This window comes from Entelurus aequoreus, linkage group LG09, assembly GCF_033978785.1.
Source record: "Entelurus aequoreus isolate RoL-2023_Sb linkage group LG09, RoL_Eaeq_v1.1, whole genome shotgun sequence".
Taxonomy (NCBI): Eukaryota; Metazoa; Chordata; class Actinopteri; order Syngnathiformes; family Syngnathidae; genus Entelurus; species Entelurus aequoreus.
Genome location: NC_084739.1, coordinates 42,370,562 through 42,393,385, shown reverse-complemented (window position 1 = coordinate 42,393,385; position 22,824 = coordinate 42,370,562). Strand labels below are relative to the sequence as shown.

The following is a 22,824-nucleotide window of genomic DNA, read 5'->3' as shown; positions in this document are numbered from 1 at the left end:
GCGTGTTGGTTCTGTAAGCTGTGGGTTTACAAGCAACTGGGACTAAAAAAACAAAAACAATTAAGTGTTTACATTTAAAGGCCTACTGAAATGATTTTTTTTAATTTAAACGGGAATAGCAGATCCATTCTATGTGTCATACTTGATCATTTCACGATATTGCCATATTTTTGCTGAAAGGATTTAGTAGAGAACGACGATAAAGATCGCAACTTTTGGTGTCTGATAAAAACAACCCTTGCCCCTACCGGAAGTAGCGTGACGTCACAAGACAAAGGAGAGACAGCGAGAGACATTCGGACCGAGAAAGCGACGATTACCCCATTAATTTGAGCGAAAAGATGAAAGATTCGTGGATGAAGAACTTTAGAGTGAAGGACTACAGTGTAGTGCGGGGTGTATATTTTTTCGCTCTGACTGTAACTTAGGTACAAGCTGGCTCATTGGATTCCACACTCTCTCCTTTTTCTATTGTGGATCACGGATTTGTATTTTAAACCACCTCAGATACTATATCCTCTTGAAAATGAGAGTCGAGAACGCGAAATGGACATTCACAGTGACTGAACATGTAAATACACGGTTAATAATTTTCAGCTTGTCGAAGCTAAAAAAATAGAAGCTAACTTAGCTACGGGGCTAACGTGATAGCATCAGTCTCAAATGCAGATAGAAACTAAAAAAAAAAACAACCCTGACCTGAAGGATAGACAGAAGATCAACAATACTATTAAACCATGAACATGTAAATACACGGTTAATAATTTTCAGCTTGGCGAAGCTAAAAAAATAGAAGCTAACTTAGATGCGGCGGCGGGCGTTGTACGCTTTTGACGACACCCCGGCCGCCATCAGAGTCGGCAAGAAATATATATTTCCCCAAAGTTACGTACGTGACATGCACATAGCGACACGCACGTACGGGCAAGCGATCAAATGTTTGGAAGCCAAAGCTGTACTCACCGTAGTGCGTCTGCTATCCTGCTCAAAACACAACACAACCTCCTGGTGTTGGTGTTGCTACAGCCAGCCGCTAATACACCGATCGCACCTACAACTTTCTTATTTGCAGTCTCCATTGTCCATTAAACAAATTGCAAAAGATTCACCAACACAGATGTCCAGAATACTGTGGAATTTTGTCGAAGAAAACAGAGGTATTTGTATGGATCCAAACACTTCCCTTGACCTCGTGACGTCACATGCATACGTCATTATACCGCGACGTTTTCAAGCGGAAGTTTCGCGGGAAATTTAAAATTGCACTTTATAAGTTAACCCGGCCGTATTGGCATGTGTTGCAATGTTCAGATTTCATCATTAATATATAAACTATCAGACTGCGTGGTCGGTAGTAGTGGGTTTCAGTAGGCCTTTAAGTCTTTCAGGGTGTAAAAATATTTCGTTTTCAGTGTCAATTTTCAAAAGTTATTGTGTTATACTAAACTCTGGAAATGTTTGTATGTAAAAATAGAAAACATTTAATGCAACCTGATATAGATACTATCTACGTTCTTAAATATTTTGAAATAAAACTTGGAAGACAGCACTGCTCATTTTGACATTCTTGACATTTTAACGCAAAAAAATAAAATAAAATCCCCAGATATTATTAAAGCAGAGTCAAAATGTGGTTTTGTCTTTTTATTTTTTTTATTGGTACTTGGGGGTGTGAAAAAGCATTTAACCAAACAAAATAATGTAATTACTTTTTCATTTAGAAATTAGCAAGATCATTTGTTAGAATGTCTTTCATCAATTTAATCTGTTTAACAGTGGAAGTCCCATATAAGTACAACAAAACAAGCAACCCAAAGTGAAGAAAAGGGTTTATTCAGAACAAGACAGATGGTCCCAATACTTGGGCCTCCTTCAAATCACAGGAAGTGATAGAGGAAGTTTTAATGAGACTTTTTTTTGTGTATCCAGTCAGGCTTTCCAGGCAGCCGATGAATAATAGACATTGTGGCTCAATACTATGAATACTCAATCAATGGTCCAGGAAGAGGTGCCTTGGCAAACACATATGGCAGACGGGGGTGCGGTGAGGAGGGGGCAGCATACTCTGCAACAGTAGAAAAATACTGAGACCTCTCCATCTTTATCTGTAGGCTGAAAAAGCACACCATCTCTATTGATGAGGCACACTTTTGTGCTGCGGATGACAAACAAGCTGTTTGTGCAGTATTGGGCATTTGTTCAAAGAGGCTCCTGTGAAGGTGATCATTTAGCCAAAGACCCTGCATATTTACTCACACCCTTGCTGAGGGGAAAGGATAGTAAATTCTGATGCATTATAGTGTTCAGTTGTTAACAATAGAACAGTTTAGATTTGATTATCTTTTTCATATATTCATGTTTGATAGAGATGTCCCTATGAACATTTTTGGCCTCAGCTCTCGAATCCCTAGCCGATACTTTAACAATAGATTATAGAACTGAAAATGTTTCATAGCAATTAACTTAAGTAAACACAACAACACATTTTTAGATGGGGACGGTGTGGCGCGGTTGGGAGAGTGGCCGTGCCAGCAACCTGAGGGTTCCTGGTTCAATCCCCACCTTCTACGAACCTCGTCACGTCCGTTGTGTCCTTGAGCGAGATACTTCACACTTGCTCCTGATGGATCGTGGTTAGGGCCTTGCATGGCCATCAGTGTGTGAATGTGTGTGTGAATGGGTGAATGTGGAAATAGTGTCAAAGTGCTTTGAGTACCTTGAAGGTAGAAAAGCGCTATACAAGTATAACCCATATAAAGCTTATCTTGTTAAATTTAGAAGTTGTTGTAAACCAGAAAATGTATTACGTTAGTGGTATTGAATCTTACATACCATAATTTCAACAAAACAAAGTGGCTTGTTTACAATAACTAAAAAAAGCAAACACTATTATTGGCTCCCATTTAAATCATTTAGGCTTTGCCCTCAAAGCCTTTCTCTATCCAGACTCTGACTCCCTGAGTTTGTAAACAATAACACAAATCACAAAAAAATATTTTGTAAAAACAAAAACTGTCACGTCTGTGTGATCATGTTTTGTTTTGGTTATGTTCGGAGTGGTTTTTGGGCTCTTTGTGCACTCTTGTTTGTTTTGTTTCCATGACAACCCATTAGTTTTCACCTGTCCTCATGTCACGCACCTGATTCATTTGGACTCACACACCTGTCATTAATCATGTTCAAGACTATTTAAGCCGAGTTTATGCCAGGAAGTCAGCCTGGCGACATTAACTCTGTTTGACTTCTGCTACCCACCATGCTACCATAGTTCCATGCCAAGTGAGTTTTGTCTATTTTCATGTTCCAAGTAAGTTTTTGTTTATTGTCCATAGTTTTGCCTTTGTGGTAGTTTTTGTTTCTTAGCCAAATTTATCTCCGCCTTGAGCGCGCCTTTTGTTTGTACCCTTTTTGTAGTTAGTGTTAAAATAAAAGGATGTCCTTACCTTCACCCCATAGTCCACGTCTTGACAAAAACAAGAAAAATATCCATCCAGTCACTATATTTACTGATGCTATACTAGGGTTTGATTGATTGATTGAAACTTTTATTAGTAGATTGCACAGTACAGTACATATTCCATACAATTGACCACTAAATGGTAACACCCGAATAGGTTTTTCAACTTGTTTAAGTCGGGGTCCACGTTAATCAATTCATGGTATCGAGTTTGTAACATATATCGATATATTTTTAAACAAGATATGAATTAAGAAAATATCGTATTATCGATATAATTTATTTCAAGTTAAAATGACCAAACGCCGCTTATTTGTTGTGTTCCTTGCTCTCCCCCGCTCCTCACTCCCTCTCATGGGCTACTAAACCCCTCCCCTTCCTCTTTCCAAGACGTGCTTGCACGTATAAGAACATCCATGATTGGTTGGTTGTTTACTATGATGAGTCACGATTGGTTGAGATTAGGCCAATGAGAGGCAAGATAGGGCAGGTTATGGAACCAGGAAGGGAAATCCCAACAGACATCCCCAAATGACGACCAGTCGTATGAGAGAAGAGCGATTTATATAATAAAAAACTAGTGGAAGATGGCAGAGGGATATGTTGAAGAGGTTCATTTAGCCTACTAATTTATAATCTATGTATAAGTGGTTGATTTATATAGGCTGTCACGTGATGTTAGCGTGACGTCTTATATGGATTGTTCCATCCCACCTGAAGTGGTGGGATGGAACGCTAACCTCACGTGACACCTCTGATGAAGGCTGCAGAAGCAAGATAGCCGAAACGTGTCAGGTACAAAACTTTACCTTACTAGCCTATATAAATCAATCACTTATAAATGGCAGAGGGATTCTCTTCTTAAGATTTTTCTTTTAGTGATATAGACAACGTCCAGAAAACCCACAATGCGTCTGCTTGGCCACATTTGGACAAATGTATGCGTCTGCATGAAACATTTATTTGAGTTGTTTACCATGTTATCCCAAATCCAAACTGTTCTCGAGTTGCCAAGATAAATGCTGACAAAAATGTATTATTTGCACATCTATGTTATTTATTTTACGTAGAAAGAATATTTTTTCTATTTGATTTATGATATGTAATTCTGTGCTACTTAAACAGTTTATTTTCTGTGCTTTTAATACCCATCTTGACTAACTGCCTTAATAAAAGTGCCACTGACTGTTTACAGTACAGATGTCATTCACTTCAATTTCAGTGTATCTCGCTCAAAAATGAATATCTTTATATGTATACTTTCACCGGAAAATATATCAAGATATATATTGAATATCGAGTTTAAGTAAAAATATATAACGAGATATACTTTTTCGTCCATATCGCCCAGCCCTCTGCTATACTATCGATAATATCGACAACTGGACCGATCACCCTTACTTTAAGGGCTTTAGTGGTTTGCTTGTGTTGTTCTGCTTGGTGTGTGTAGTAGGGCTGCAACGATTAGTCGACAAGTGTCGACATTACAATTTGTCGCTGACAATTACATTTGTTGACGATAGTTGCGACGTCATCACTCATGTTTTTCCGGGCGTAAGTGGGTCACTCGCAAAAACATCGCCAGTGATAACATGTCAAGTGTGAGGCCTCTTATTCTTGTTAAAAACATGAATACCTTGCGCAATTTAAAGCGGAGACATGTGAGGGAGAATGCGGACAAAGTTGGGAATGAGACAAAGTTGTGTGAAAAATAACTTAAACTATTATTTTAGCCAATATCAGCCAGCTAAACTTTGGCTACAACAATTCAAGTACGTTTTAAAACACCGTCAATTTGCAATGCCGTAAAAAAAGCACTTTAACAAAGGCAAACCGTGCACACACACACACACACACACACACACACACACACACACACACACACACACACACACACACACACACACACACACACACACACACACACACACACACACACACACACACAGAGAGAGAGATCATAAGATTAAACATACAATCTATTAAATAGCTAACATTTTGATAATTAATTAAAAATATAATTCTAAACATTCTCTTGTCTGTTCATGTTTTTGTTTTTGGCCATGTGTTGTTTGTTTTTTGCACTCTTTTTAGTTCCTGGTTGCACTTTCTTGTTTGTTTGTTTCCATAGCAACTCATTAGTTTTCACCTGTCCTGTCACGCACTTGTTTCACGTTTCGAGTCACGCACCTGTTTTCACCAATCATGTCTATTATTTAAGTCCATTGTTTTCTGTTAGTCTGCCTGGCGACATCACCTCCTCCACACATTTATGCTCTGCTCATGTTATCATCGTTTTTCCATAGTCCATGCTGATCTTCTCATGCCAAGTAAGTTTTTGTTTAATAGTTTTTGTGCCCTTGTGCAAGTTTTTTGTTGTGTCATAGTCAAGTTTTTACCTCCGCTGTGAGCGCCTTTTGTTTGTACTTTTTTTTTAGTTTAAATTAAAATGTATTTAAATTCACGTCTTGCACGCGCCAATTTTACGTTGCCTTCTGGGAGAACAAACCACGCCATAGACCCAGTCATGACACACATTGAGTCTATTGGAGTGCTAAAACTGCCAAGAGTTAATTAATCAGTGTGCAGCTTTTTAAACGTCACAAAATGTTTTTCTTTTTGAGGTAGTTAGATTTTGTGTGTTGTTTGTTTTCATTGCTGCTATTTTAACTGTTTTTTTAAATACATAAATAACGTAATTGTTTTGTATTTCATTAGTCATCTTAATTTTTGTTACAGCTGAATGAGCAGCACAGTTACAGTATAAATACATATTTATGAGTGAATTAGTCATCTTTGTTGTCCGTAAGCACATGCCTAAAATAATTTAGGCTGCATTTAGAAGTCGATGGAAAAATTAGAGCCATTAAATATGTGTATGCTTTATTATCAATAAGATAATTGTTGACTAATAGACTATCAAAATAATCGTGAGTTGCAGCCCTAGTGTGTACGTGTAGCATGCTTAGCCATTTATTTTCCTCCAGTGATAATGTTACATGGAAGAAACTTATTTTCCGCCATGGTGGTGAGGATTAGTGTCTTAGCAGCGTCTTCACACTGTGGATAGACAACACGTTTGTTGCAGCTTCCTCTGATATTCGAGCCGGTGTTCTGACAAGACACGCAGCCCCCCCTGGAAGTGACGTACGCACATCCTGCATGTGTGTAACAAGGAATTTAGGAAATGTTTTTGTGTCTCCTGAACATTCATTTCTTTTGAAGGAATCTTTCTTTTGAGTACAATCTTTAGCCATGTACACACTGGGACACAGCTGCGGTAAAGATCGGCTGGGCTTGGCAGCTCATCATCCGATTGCCGATCAGATCTAGGTTCAAGGTTCCTTTATTTGTCATTTTCAGAATGTATAAATATACGCATGAGAATTAAATGCTATTCTCAACCAGTGCTGCAGTGCAAAACACATAATAGAATTTAAAAAATATTAAAACAGATACAGTTATGATTAATAGATTATTAAATAGCCCATAAAAATTAAGTTGTCTCTCACATTTAGTTCAGTTGGATTCTGTCTGGGAAGAGGGGGGTATTAATCACTGTTAAAAAAGGCCCCGATCTAATCCCATGAACGGAAATCAGGACATCTCTAATTTTGTATTTACATTATTGTTTTGACTGCAAATAAATTAATTTATTTACCGTATTTTCCGGACTAAAAGGCGCACTTAAAATCCTTTTTTGCCCTCAAAACTTGACAGTGCGCCTAATAACCCGGTGTGCCTAATGTATGGAATAATTCTGTTTTTGCTCACCGACCTCGAAGCAATTTTATTTGGTACATGGTGTAATGATAAGTGTGACTAGTAGATGGCAGTCAAACATAAGAGATACGTGGTAAGAGGTATGATGGCAATATCACTCAAATAAAACATAAAACATTACACAGGGCGCTCAAAAATCTATCAACATGTTTTAGTACGACTTTGGTAAGCTATAAAGCCGCACCGCTTGATGGATTGTCGGCGCATTAAACATACCAGTATTATTATGGTTTGTGTATAAGGTAAGACACTATCTGGCGTTTTGTTTCGCAATATTATGCAAAAGCAACTTTTCTTACCTTCTGGTACCTGCTGATCTGTATTTGGGATCTGCATGAATCCTGAAAAATTGTGCGCGTCCGCCATTGTAGTCCGTATCGACGACATAGTCGATAGGCTTCTTCTTTTTCTCTATCTTCTTGTTAGGGGACATTCATCCTCCCCTGTTGCCATTTCTAATATAAAGTAGTGTAAAGTTATTACTTATATCTGTCAGTAAACTCGCCATTATTCACTCAAGGAACTTTAGTTTTTAGAGTTCCAGTCGTACGGTTTTTCACGGAACACATTCCGGATGAGGAGATGCTGCTCCGTTATTGATTTAAGTAAAGTCTGAATGTCGTTAAAACAGTTAGCTCCATCTTTTGACACTTCTTCCGCTTCCGTCCTTGCATGCTACACCGCTACAACAAAGATGACGAGGAGAAGACGCTGTCGAAGGTGAGCCACGTAAATAAGACCGCTCACAAAACGGCGCATCCGAAAGCGACTGTCAGAAAGCGGCTTGAAGATGATCTGTAAAACATAATCTATGCAACATTTTGACCAAAGAACCACCATTACATGTTATGTAGACCACAAGGAAGTGTTTTCAATCAGAAAAAAATAAAAATAATAATATGACTCCTTTAATGCGCCTTATAATCCGGTGCGCTGTATGGTCCGGAAAATACGGCACAAGTTTTTTCAGACAAAATGCTTGCTGTAGCTGCATAGTGTTTAGAAATACTGTAGAGTCTAGGATGTTTTGTGTTTTTTTTTTATAGCTTTTTGCTTTTCTTCTTTTTGCACCATCTAGTACAATAAATCCTGCATGCAGCCCCACTACTAAAAGAACATTTACAGTAAGTGACAGCAAACAAGTGACAAAACCTTGAGCCTCTCTGCAGTTTTTCTCATTAAAGCCTTTCTGGACAGGGAGCTCAGGATCATTACTAGGCTCCACAAAGCCATTATGCCACACTTTGTTAGTAGCTGTGGGACAGTAGAATATTACTCTGTGAAGCTTTACAGTGACACTCTGATGACACCGAAGTGTGTTCGTGGCAGCTCTCTTGGGACACACGGCTTTCCCTTTGCACAGATTGGAGGTGAGACCTTGAAGAAAAAATATTACTTTTATGTTTGCTTTATGGCCCATTTTTCACGTTAAATGCAGAAAATCTATTCAGAGGTCACAGAAATCCTGCTTCTCTGCATTGGCCATAACTAATTCTTGCAGTCCTCGGTATCGATAAAGCATTCATGGGAGCAAAGTATGCAGGCTATGTACTGCAGCGTCCAAGTCTCTATTTTCTAGCAGCCAGTCTATTGGGACTTGTTCAGCCCTTATCTGCTCTGGTATTAGAAATGTCAACTCCACACTTGCATGGACACACACACAGAATTGGGAGGTGAGCCATTGTTGCTTCAGTGTGCCCTTATCTCTTAGCGACATTGCAATACAAGTCGTGATAAGAGATAGCATTGGCAGAACCGACAATAAAACCCAAGCTTTTATGGCACCGTTATTGTCTTTCTGTCTACAATTATGGTGATTACTCATTTCCCCTTATCTCTGCATAGCCCTCAGCAGGCTCTTAATAAACTGCATTTTACTAATAGAAAATTAAGTGTGCCCTTGGCTTGGGGGGTTTATAAATATGTAAAATATGTTTGTAATTATTTCATGGGTATCTGGCAGCTAATCAGTAAAGTGAGATGTGACAAACATATGTTTGACACAGGCTATTATGAAGCTCCTGGTAAAAGATAAGCATGGCCTGCCAGCACAATCCAGGCCTAATTAATATTTAGAAATTGTCATGTAATTAGACATATTGATTCATTGCTAATATAATGGCTTATTCATTGGGGGTTGTGCAGAGAGGAGAGGAGAGAGCACGGTACACACTCAGTTTTTGGAACCTTGTCAGATGAATATTTACAGGGGTTATGGTTAAGTTGAATAGAGAGAGCTGCTTACAAGTAGTAATGTTTGATGAGATATTAAGCAGTCTGTCTTAGGATCAACTTTTATTTGAGGAATGAAATTCAATTCAAATTGTATTTATTTAGCACATTGCACACAACCCCAGTTGATCTAAGCGCTGTACAGAAATAAAATGTAATTGAAAATGCAAATACAATGTCAGCATAATAAATAAAATACTAAAATGACTCACTGTCATTAAATCTCTCGCTAGTATCACATAAGGTGATGTACAATATATGGATAAATAAGTAATTAGGGTGTGCATCGCTACCTTAAATGCAGATCCTTTATGAATCGATAGGTATGGGTTACGATGCAATTCACTAACAATACATTTTAAAACATAACAATTCGATGCAGAGGGAATCTTTGCATGGTGAAACAAAAAATAAATGTGTCATGTATCAGGTCCGTACAATGTCATTGTGTTTATTATTTAAATAGACACAGACAAAACAGGTGGCTCCTGTATTAATTATGAGCAAAAAAAAGCTACCGGGTTTTTACTGTTGTTTGCTCTGGTAACAATAAAATACAAAGGAAAGCAAGCTGTTTATCAAGCAAAGGTGTTTTAACACAACAGTAACACAAGTGCGAGTTACAATTTAGTGCCACAAAGTAAACTAAATTGACTGCTTTGGTCAGAAGGCCGGACTAGATCTGACCAAGCTAAGTCTATCAGCATGAACTGATGAATCTTACTCGGATGAGTGGCAAAACGTCTTCTAAGACAAACCAAACAGTCCAGTTGCGATCGATTGAATGCCCTGAGATGACAATGACCTGGATGGATGAGAACATTCATAGACATATCTAAAGTTAAAATCAGTTATCGATTTATAAAGATTAATTTTTACACTCCTAATAAGTTGGGAGTAAAATCAACCAATATATCCTGCCCAACTAGATATGAACGCCATGCAGAAGTAAAGTGTTTTCAGTTCCTCTGAAAGGAGGTACTGTATGTGTGAAGATTTAAATCATTTTTAAAATTAGTTTTGATCATTTACCACACAGGTGTCAAATTTGAGGCCCGGGGGCCAGATCTGGCCTGCCACATCATTTTATTTGGCCTGCGTAAGCCTGAAAAGAATGTGTGTGAATAATAGGAATGTAACGGTATCAAAATCTTATAGTAATAAGGCAACGGTACGATATAATTGTGATATATGTCAAAGTTAACTCAAAATGTAACTTTTAATAAGTTACATATCTCAGGTTTTGATGTTTAGCCTCGCTAGCTTCAAATATATTTACCCTGGGTGCAGTGTGCCTTGACCGAGTCAGTTTGTCTTGGAAAGCTTGAGACGAACGTGCCGCACATTTTTACTACCTTTTGCCACATGTCTGTTTTAGAGTTACGGTCCCCATGTCATGGTCTAGTCTAAAAGGGACGCGTAACATAAAAGTCGGACGCTTTGGACTTACTTGTTCTTCTAACAGTGAGTTGTGGCAACAATTCAAAAGAGAATCTCCCACAATGGGAAATGTAGTTTTTTTTTCAGACCAACCAACGCAAAAGCGCCAGAAAAAAACTACACTTACCAAGTTTTCATTTGATATTGTCATACGTCACTGCATTTTTGTGAAGATTTTGAAACCGCAATACCGTTGTATCTACAATACTGTTACATCCCTAGTCAAAGCTCCTAATTGTGCTTACTAAACACATTTGTTTTTTTAATTTTGACGGAAAAAATGTACTGCATATTGTTATCAACAATAATTACCTAAATATCTGCTTTTCACCTTGTCTTATGATTTCAAAGCTAGTTATTGATCAGTTTGTCAGTAAGAATGTATTAATCGAATGCTTGGGCAATTGTGTGATAATATCATGAGGCAATTATACATTTATATTCATATACTTTATTTTTACTGTTACAGGCGGCCCTTTGTAAGCAGTCATTATTGCGATGTGGCCTTTCATGTAAACAAGTTTGACACACCTGATTTACCGCATTCTAGTATTTTAGTTTATAATTTATACATTTGCGGTTGTCCCTCGCCACATTGCACTTCAAAGTTGCTGCTTCACTCATTCGTAGATTTTTTAAAAGCATATTCCACATATTTTTGACCTAAACTAATCATGTTCAAGCATACAAGTTGCTGAAGTAAATGGAAATAACAATACTACAGTAGTTTTGAGACCAAACCAAGCAGAGCGAGCTGTTCAGTATTGTGGCCACTGATTGGCTCAGCATCAGGCAGCATTACAATGAGTGTAAAGGTGACTATGTGGGTGGTATTTAATGTCTGAAGGCTCTCATAATGTTTAAAAATCACATTTTGGAAGGTATTAAACTCTAGCTGTGGAAACATCAGATTTGTAATGAATAACTCGGGCTGCAATGATGAATCAATTTGATTAGAAAAATGTTTTAAATTCATATTATGTTGCTTCGATTAATCACTTAATGAGAGTAACTAATAAATAATTTACAATCCGGACCGCACGGAGTGTCTGGAACTTTTAAATATGCGGACATATTGTGACATTACGACTTGGTGGGGTTTCATGATCTGTGTGACGGCGAACAGCGGATAGGTTTTATTTATTTTTTTATTATTGCACACACGCTAAAACTGCAATTTCAATGTTAATATGTGCATTTATAAAAAAAGAAAAAAAAGAATGAAGGTTATAGCAAGCACAAAATGTGTTTGTTTATTTCAACTATTAACACTAAAATACGCATTGAGTTTATGAAGTGTGTTTTATGTGATTAGTCGATTACTAAACTACCTGCTAGCTGCAGCTCTAAATAATTATTTCTTACTTGGTAAACGAGGACTTATGTACTTTTATTTTCATTATTATCCATATTTCAAAGTGAAATAGTCTCTCAATAACAGAATAAGATATTGTCAAATAGATCAAAGCACATTAAAGTAGTAATGTACAGTCATTTATATCTATACAGTGTATCCATCCATCCATCCATTTTCTACCGCTTGTCACGGGGGGTGCTGGAGCCAATCTCAGCTGCATTCGGGCGGAAGGCGGGGTACACCCTGGACAAGTTGCCACCTCATCACAGGGCCAACACAGATAGACAGACAACATTCGCACTCACATTCACACACTAGGGCCAATTTAGTGTTGCAAATCAACCTATCCCCAGGTGCATGTTTTTGGAGGTGGGAGGAAGCTGGAGTACGTTTGTAATTCATTATGTTTGATAATGACCTTTAAATCACACAAATCCTCATAAAGAGGCATGTGTAGTTTTTTTGCACAATTTTTTTCCGCACAATGTTATACCTCTGCAACACACGCCTAAAACAGACATGCTTTGCTGCCTATGTCCTCCTGAGAACCAGTGTCCCTATATGCAGTCGACATTTGTGTTTTGCAGAACACGGATACCCCCCCCAATTTCTACCTCTGACAAAAGATATCCAATCCAAGCAAAATCAAATGTCCTCTGCAGGGAGCGCTGGTTCTCCGGTGGATAGTACAACATATTTTGAATTGGTTAGGATCTGAATATGTATATTTCATAAATATGTGTAAACCCATAACACGTACTCCATCCATCCATCCATCTATTTTGTACCGCTTATTCCCTTCGGGGTCGCGGGGGGCGCTGGAGCCTATCTCAGCTACAATCGGGTGGAAGGCGGGGTACATCCTGGACAAGTCGCCATCTCATCACAGGGCCAACACAGATAGACAGACAACATTCACATTTACATTCACACACTAGGACCAATTTAGTGTTGCCAATGTGTAGCAAAAATAATATTATTAGAATATTTTTTCTTTTAATCCCCAAACTACATTATTTTCACCTGTTCTACAAATCCTGCAGTTTTCATGAGCTTTCCATTCAGTAAAATTTCTAATAAACAGCATCAGGCAGCACTGTCACTATTTGGACCTCCTGCCCATCGCTCTATGAGGTCTTTTGTACAGATTGTTGAGATGAAAGATGCAATAAGTGGAGGTTGGCTTTCTTGGAATGCGGTGAACAGTAAAAACATAACTGACCTTGAGTCTTGCCTTTCCCTCTTATTCTCCAGCCCCCTCCTCTATCTGTCTCCCCTTTCCCCCGTCCTCCATCAGAGAAAGGAAGTAGGGGAACACACATAAGGTATAGGTCACCAGCCGCTCCCCTCATCAATTAAATGTGCGACAGTGTTTTTCTTTTTTTTTTTCTGTCGGCTGAACTTACATGTCAAGGAGATGAGCAGGACCTCATGTTTTTGCTTTTGACAAATCAGCAAATGTTTAATCTCAAGATGTGCCAGCACTCATAAATAATGCAGGCTGGGCCCAAACTGTCTCTCATCTAGTCCGGGAGAAGTGTCGTTTTTTTGTTGTTTTTTTTCAAACCTTCAACAGGAAAATACAGGGAGACTGAATCCATGTCTTGTCTCCTTCATCTGATAGAACCCTCAAATCCTCACTTCCCTGTTCCCTGACATCACTGTTGTGCCTCCTTCTTTCTGGCTTCAGCCATGAATGTCTTGCACTACTCTCGAGTATTTTAATTCAAATGTGCGCTTCCTTATGACAGAAGTTACTCACCGGCCTTGAATGGGAGAAAGGAGACTGGAAATGATCCTGAAGCAAAGGTCTGCCAATCTCAAATACATAGCCTTCATGTTCCCTAAATGGATTGAGGGCCAACAGAAAGCAGGGTAGTGGACTGTGAACCGCATCAAATCCCCATCTCTATGACTCTCACTTCTTCCCACACACTTTGATCGGCTTGTCCACAGACTGGGAAAGTTTTCTGATTGTTCACAGAAAGAAAAAGAAAAATGATGTTAAGCCTATTGAAGTGCATATTTACTCATTCACAAGTGCAGTTGAATGCATCCTTTGGGTCGCTGAAATAAATGAGTCAAGACATTAGAAGGCTTAGAGCCGTGGTATTGACTGCATTGTTTACTGTACAGCACACCCTAACAGGACATGTTAGACTGTTGTTGCCAGTGCGTCCAATTTAGCAGAACCACTCAAGTTTGATAGACACTTGTATTGTGGCGGCCTGTTCATTTCTACACAATACAGACATAATCACTGTGATGGACTACCATATTTTCCGGACTGTAGAGCACACCCACTAAATTTTAGAAGAAAATAAATATTGTTCAATATATTAGCTGCACTGCAAATATTTACGTTGTGAAATTAGTTATTTACTCAGAAATATTTTGTAAATGTTTTTTTACATACCTTAATTGTTTTCAGACTGTGCCTGTAAAACGGCAGTAAAACATCTGATCAGACAAAACAAAAGTCATCATCATAGACTCTAGTCAATCATATTCCTTATTAGTTAACTTCAATCAGCTAAATAGACTTTATAACTCCACGGTGACATTTTCATGACTTTACAAAACAGACAACACAAAAAGAATGCCATTGTAAGTCCATGATACAACCACAGACACTTGTAAACGTGTCAGCATATTAGCTCATGCGAATGACGCTATCACGATAGCGCGCACACATTTGCATGGAAACATTACTATCAAACATGTGTTGGTTTAGTAAATATGAATTGTTTTAGTTTTATCGTAAAACTTACAAACATTGCTTGGAGTGATGAATAAATAATCTATACGAGCTGAAACACAATGGACGACTTCAAAACGGAACAGCACTTGTACTTCCGGTTCAAAGCATTAAGCAGAAATAAATACTAGTGTAGACATTCCATCGGCAGCACCAGCAGTGCGCAAACTCGTGCAAAATATGGCGCCGTAGCACAAACAATAACACATATTTAGTGTCTCTCAGTGTTTTTCTGATAACTATTTGTTGAACACAAAACATTATGGTCGTAAGAGAAGACAAATAAAAGGATTTATAAGCCGCAGGGTTCAAAGCACAGGAAAAATGTGCGGCTTATAGTCCGGAAAATAAGTTCACTTCCAGCTAGAATTGCTCTGAACACTTTTTGTGTAAGGCTATTCATTTTGCGTGGAGTTTGCAGGAGTAAACAGCACCCCCAAACCCAAAGCTCATAATGTTGATTTCACTTTCTGATCTTGACCTAGAGGTTGACAAGGTGCCATCTAGTGCCTGCTGTTCCTCCGTGATGCGTTAAAGGCAGAGAACACACACTGCTTTGGATTGTGAAGTACTGCTGTATACAGTCCTTCCAGGATTTCAAGGGCTTTTTTTTTGGTGATAGTTGCATCCTAAAAAGCCTGCGTTCACGGCGGCGTTTTTAAAAAGTTGCACACAGGCTGAAAAGATTTGAGCCTTATTTTCTTCAGTTTTAAGTCAATGGTTTTTTTTATTTGTAAGTGTGACATACTGTAATTATTTTAGGAGCCTTTGTATTTTATTTAACATCAAAATATGTCATTAGGTCTGGTGCTGTGTTATACATTTTACCACCAAGGGATTTTTTTTTAATCCCAGTGCATCAGTTGGTGAGCCAGGCAGTCTAACTCTACTTTAGTCAGATGGAAGAAGTAAGCAGTGCCTTATGATTTCTGTGTTTTTTACAGGACCATACGTAATCCGTCTACGAGCCGCACGTGTGGGTCCTGTTACGTGTTCTATTCACCATTTTTTTTTTTTACACGTGACTGGTTTTACTGGCGTGCTTACATTACCAGATACAAGATGTCTTATGCCAAATGTACTGTACCAAAAGGGTTGTACCGTATTTTCCGTACTTTACAGCGCATTGTTATATAAGCCGCACCCACTAAATTTTAGGGGAAAAATATATTTTCCACATATTATCAGTACCACACTGTAAGCCGCAGATATATACCTCTCGAAATGAGTTATTTACACAGAAATATTTCGTAAATGTTTATTTAAATACCTAAATTGTTCCAAAACTGTGCTTGTAACACGGCAGTAAAACGGCTGATCAAACAAAACGTCATCGTCATGGACCTATTAGCTGTGGAAGCTAGCTCACCAATCCGCTAAACAGATTCAATAACTCCACGGTGACATCTTGGTGAATTTACTGAGGAATTTGTGAAACTGAAACAATCCAAAAATAATACCGTTGTAAGGTATACTAAAAAAGACACTCATAAACGTGCTAGCATATCAACTAATGCTAACGACACTAGCTTTATTACATTATGATACCACGTACAAATGTGCCTAAAAACACTCCTAAAGACATCACACGGGACGATTTAGTAAGTATAAACAGTTTAAATTATATTGTAAAAGTTACAAATGATGCTTGGAGTGATGAATGCAGAATCCATATCAGTAGGAACGCTATGGACGGATTCTAATTTTGGTTGAAAGTACCAAATGGAAAGACAGCACCTGCAGTGAGAGAATTTGTCCAAAAGTTTCGATTCCTCGTTTCGATTCCAGTTCCCAAAGATTCTTAATCCTCAAAGATTCTCAGTTCCCATTCGTTTAAGAGACAGGGTCAAAAATGTACTATTAATTTCTGACAGAGCTATTTTTAACCAGTTTGAGTTTAAGTTTATTTCAAACATGCATGCATACAACATGATACATAACATTTTCCAGTTTCTCTATTCAACATGTGCGAAAAGGAGTAGGAAGAAGCAGAGCTTATTTAATCAATCAATCAATCAATCAATCAATGTTTATTTATATAGCCCTATAATCCTACCTCTTTTCCTTTAAATAGCAGTTGCTAACACTTTTGTTCATTTCCTGTTCTCGATTTATTCACAATATACTCCATAAGTAATAACAATAAAAATAAATATATAAATTATAATTACTGAAATAAGTTATATTTCATATAGTGAGATAAATAGGATTATCTAGAAAATGAATGGATGGATGAAAAAAAGTCAGAATGTTTATCATGGTTCTTCTTCTTTGTACTTTGTAAACATTTTAAGTTTGACGAGTTTCTAAAATTGGATGATATTAGTACATTGTTTGATTTCTTTGCTTAATCAATTCCATATTTTAATTCCATATACTGATATACTGAAGGTCTTAAGTGTTGTACGTGCATACAAATGTTTTATATTACATTTTCCTCTAAGGTTATACAGTATTTCGCCTCTTTTTTTGAGAAGAATTGTTGTATATTCTTGGGTAACAGATTATAGTTTGCTTTGTGTACAATTTTAGCTGTTTGCAAATTCACTTTGTTGTGAAATTTCATTATTTTTGATTTAATGAATAAAAGGTTAATATTGTCTGAATTGAAAACACTTCCTTGTGTCAAAGGCTTTAGTTAGATCCATAAACACTGCTGCTGCACATTTTTTATTATCTATTGCATTGGTAATTTCCACTGTAATTTCGATTAAAGCCATCAAAGTTGAATTATTAGCTCTCAAAGTTGAAATAATAGCTCTAGAAGTTGAAATATTAGTGTATAAATACAAATCGTTTGACCTTGAATATTAAATGTTATGAAGCTTCTTTCTACAGGATTACACTTTGTCTAAAGTTTAACTTTATTTTTGAAAACTTCATAAAAAAAAAAAAAAAAACATTTGCAAATTCTGTATTCTGTTGTTTATGTGTTAGAAATAGAAATGTTCCAATCAGGGCTTTATGCTGCCTTTTCCCGTACGAGTGAAATCTGACACCGATTACATGTATTAACTGTATTGTTTTAACGATGAGTGCTATTGACAGTAACTATATCATTACAGTATTTAAACTAGTTTTTTTTCTTTTATTACATACAGTTGTTTGAGCAGAACAAATTCAATACAACCCAATAACTAATCAAAAGCAAAAACTGCCATTCAACTATGTCACTGAATTCGCAGAGGCGTATTTTCAGCCCTTCACCTTGACACTTAGTTCTCTAAGGGCCAAGGGGGAATTCAGTCTGAGCCTAAATAAAAGCAAACATGAACTATTACTCAATTAAAGAGTTTGCTGCGTAGCTGTAGCTGTGGCAGCTATTTCCTCCGATCAGCAGACTGAACTTCGAAAATTGGAATTCATGTTTAAGAATTTGGACTGTTTCGGAAGGTATGATCCGGTTACCATCAATGCTCGATGCTTAACCATATTCATTGTTCAAAATATGGATGTTTGCTCTAAAATCCAACATAATTCTTATCTCCCGTGTCTTGTTCTTGCAGGCTCTGGGAAGTTTCTACTTCATTCATGAATCTTTGAAAAACGTCCAACAGTTTGATTTCAAAGGTGAGTCACACATATAGATCATGGCAACACACTCTGAAATGAAATCCTCCCACAGTGGCCCCTCATCCCACCCCTGCATATCACACACACAACCATTCGCAGGCTATTCCCGCTTCCATCAAAACCAAGGAGCTAAGATTGTCTTTGAGGATAATGTAAAAGGAGCGGGGCCGACTGCTCGTGATTATTAATATTAGCATTTAATTCATAAGATTTCGGACCTACAGTAATGGTGTGCAGCGGGTTATTGGACAGTTACGGCGGTCTCATCAGCCTGCAGTGTCAGAGGGCCCCGGGGTCCTGCGGCCACGCTAATTAAAGACGGGATATAGATGTGGAGGTGCCTTGCTTCCTATTAGACCAAAGTCAGCATTAGCACCAGTTACCCCAGTGAAGGACAGGGCGAAGGCAGGGGAGGGCTCCATAACATAAGAGGACCACTCCACACTTTTATACCTTTTAAGTTCATTTACAAATGCAATTACATTAAGCTACACATGGATACCAATATTTGTGCACCGGTTGCCTGATGTTGATTTTACATCTTTATATACTGTGTATACATACAAAAATATTCAACATAGGGTTGTCAATTATCACGTTGATTACGATTGATTAATGGCTGTCATATTTAGAGTATTTAGTTTTTTAATTGTGTTGATGTCATTTTTAAACTCCAACATTACTGTCTCTGAATGCCTACCTGTGCAAGTGTGAATTACAGGATTTGGCTCCCGTCTACCTACATGCTCAGTATGAAATTAAATAAATATCATATTTATGCAGTGCAACATCTGTTTAAAACTTATTTTCTCCATGAGGTAGATGCCATTGGTTTGCATTCTCTCCAGCAGGTGGTGCAGTTGCCTGTGGAAGGTCTTGGCTCAGAGTGCACTTTCATGCTTTATTTATTTTTTAAATTATTAATCACACAGGCGCTCTTTAAAAATTAACTCTCTTTGATTGTTGCATGTGTTCATTTTCTTCCATCAGCAAAGAAATTCCGGAAGGTGATCGGGAAGGAAACCTGCTCCGAGACACTAGAATGCACACCCATGCTGGAGAAGGAGAAGTTTCCTCAAGACTACTTTCCTGAGGTGAGTAGTGAGAATCGACCACATTTTCAATGGGAAAAAAAACATATATAGCAACTCAAAAAAATAACTGAAGTCAATTATGGAAACACAATAAATATGTGAAAAAAAAAGAGTAATCAAATATACCTGTATACTTCTTTATATTAGTCTCAAGCTTTTCTACATTATACTTTTTGCTGTACAGTCAAAGACAAAATGCATCCTCTGGCTGTCTTTTCCTCAATTTAAAGACAAACCGGTCTGTAAATTGAAATGTTAGATGTTGAAACTCTCCGCTGACTCCTGTGTGTTCAATTTTGCGACACGGTGCGATGCTGTGCGCCATCATAGGCAAGCTGCACATTGAGCAGGGCTATGCTGATGTAGTCATAAAGAGCACCGCCGCCTGCGTGTCATCCCCACACTCCCCACTCATCTGTCAACCATGCTCCGACGGCCGCCTCTGCAAATATATGCAAAACAGATGGATTCAGCTCTGTTCGCACACTTCCCCCAGTTTCCATGTCTTTCGCAAACTGTAGGCCCCGCAGACAACCATGCAAACATATGCATTCACACCCTCACAATTCAGACATCATTGATCATCAATCTGGGTCTGATTTAAAACCAATTACACTAATTGAGGCAGAAATCCACTTATGTCAAAGCAATATTCTGTGTTCAACAGGACAATTTTAAAAAAGCACAAACAAATTTGGCCCAGCATGAGAGGGACGAGGAGAAGGATGTATAGGAAAAGAGGCTGAGAAAAGTTTTGTGATTTATGCCCCTTTTCCTGACTGGGATATGAATCTGGGATGATGCTCCAGAGAACGGCACTCCAGATAATGTTAGCCCATTTAAAAAGAGCAGATTTGTGTAGTCTATCAGGGTCGCAATGTGTTTTTTCCCCCCCGCCTGTCTCCCTCCTCCTCCCCCTCCTCTTCCTCCGGCCCTCCATAGTGAGAAATTGGTTGTTATCATAGATCACAGATACGGCTCAAACCTCTTATGAAAGATGAATTAATTTCACTAATGCTTTAATGCAAAGCTCTCATGAGGGAGGCAGACTGGTGATAACCCCTGCATCGTCCCCGCTTCCTCCGCCTGTGATTTATGCCCTCTTTTAGTAGATGAAACTGCCTACATTTGCCATCCATCTGAGGCCTTGAGGAATCCTATTACATGGGGATCTTGGAACGAACACAGTCCCAAACCAGTTGCTTCAATTCCAGCTGGTTAAGTTGGCCTCAACTGTATCATGGTGTTGCAGTCAGAAATGTACATAGACAAAGAGGGCAGCCATGCTCTTAACTGATACATCTGATGAGATTAGATCTTTTATAAATGACACACTAATTTTTATTTGTTGGACTCTAGTGTAAGGTTAGAGAGCAATAGCAGACAGATGACTTGGTTGGTGCAAGACAGATGTTTTTTTTCCCCTGCATCTGTCCTACATTTATAGTTACCCATCAATAAAATGTCAATGGGCTGAATGCTGATGACATCATGGTGGGAAGCGTTTGTGTGCACGCTACAGTGGAACCTCCAATTTGAAATGAATCTGTTTCAGGAAAATGGTCAACCCTTTTATGAGTTCAAATTTTGAAACAATCTATATGGTCAATACATTTTTCTGTCCAACTGGATTTTTTTTAAGGGGACATATGATGTATTTGGTCTTTTCTGACTTTTAATGTTGCTACAATGTTTGATATTTGTGTCAAACATACGGCCCTTGGGCCGAATCAGGCCCGCGAACAGGTTTTATCCGGCCCGCTGGATGAGTTCGCTAAGTATAAAAATAAGCCGAAATTTTTAAATGAAAGAAACTGCTGTTCTAAATGTGTCCACTACATGTCACACTAGCAAGTATTTGTATCTAGATGATGCTACATAAAAAAATAAAAAAATAAATCACATGATGTTAGTGGACCAGTCGAGGAAAATGAGCAAACTACATAAATTACATACTGTAATTTGATTTTAATATAATTTTTTCATCTTGATAGATTGAAAATTAACACCAATGAGTTGACTGATGAACATTATCACATAATTTATCCAGAAAGTATAAATAACGACAAACAAAGATAGAATAGTATTAACCGCAACATGTAAGTGTAAAAAATACAAAACAACAGCATTATGATTTGTACATTTTCAGAATGTGCTTATTCTATTTTTAAACAAAGAAAACAATCTGAAGTTGTCATTATTTTTAAGTTATCGTGCCATGATTTTACCAGTCCGGCCCACTTGGGAGTCGACTTTTCTCCATGTGGTTCCCGATCTAAAATGAGTTTGACACCCCTGTGTTAAACTATGCTAAAATATCAAATCATAAGGTTCATGCATTTTGGCGTGAGCTGGCACGCAGTTTTGGATTCCTCTGTTAATGAGGTTTTGCAGTCTGGATATGTTGGCTACTTACTGTAAGGTGGACTGTTAGGTAAGATGAAGTATTATTGCCATCTAATTGTGGCATGCACATAATAACACCAACGTGTGACACACAATGTTATAAATGCTACTAAAATTAGCTGTTTTTTTATTTATTCTATTTTTATTTTTTATTTTATTAAATCGATCTGGGAGTTTGTACATATTGTTGTGACTGAGTTAAATTGGATTATGTTAATGAAGTATATTTTCGACTGTGTCTGGGGGAAAAAAATGGCAGCAAGGACTTAAAAATATATATTTAACAGTGTACATTTAAAAAAAAAAAAAAATGTGGATACTTTTGTAGAAGGTGGGACGTGGTTTTATTTGCAATCATTGAACGCTTCCACGACGGACAGATTTCAGACTCAAAAAGCAGGTTATAAATGTGACTGTGGTGACTGAGTTAAATTGGATTATGTTAATGAAGTATATTTTCGACTGTGTCTGGGAAAAAAAATGCCGGCAACGACTTAAAAATATATATGTAACAGTGTACATTTTCAAAAAAAATAAATGTGGATACTTTCGAGAAGGTGGGACATGGTTTCATTTGCAATCATTGAACGCTTCCACAACGGACAGATTTCAGACTCAAAAAGCAGGTTATAAATGTGACTGTGGTGCAAAATTTACCACACAGAAGTGTTCTAAATGTAGATTAAAATCCTCACCTTTAAATTATATTGCATGAGTTAGCCAC

The 22,824-nt window shown here is 37.8% G+C and overlaps 1 protein-coding gene across 2 annotated transcripts in view; it reads left to right on the top strand.

Annotated features, from left to right (window-relative positions):
* Positions 1-22,824, top strand: part of LOC133657447 (inositol polyphosphate-5-phosphatase A-like) — a 441,346-nt gene that overhangs the window by 203,653 nt on the left and 214,869 nt on the right. For both annotated transcript variants that reach the window (XM_062058790.1, XM_062058791.1), the window contains exons 5-6: positions 18,534-18,597; positions 19,591-19,694. In XM_062058790.1, the coding sequence (XP_061914774.1) occupies positions 18,534-18,597; positions 19,591-19,694 (168 nt within the window). The remainder of the gene's footprint in view (positions 1-18,533; positions 18,598-19,590; positions 19,695-22,824) is intronic.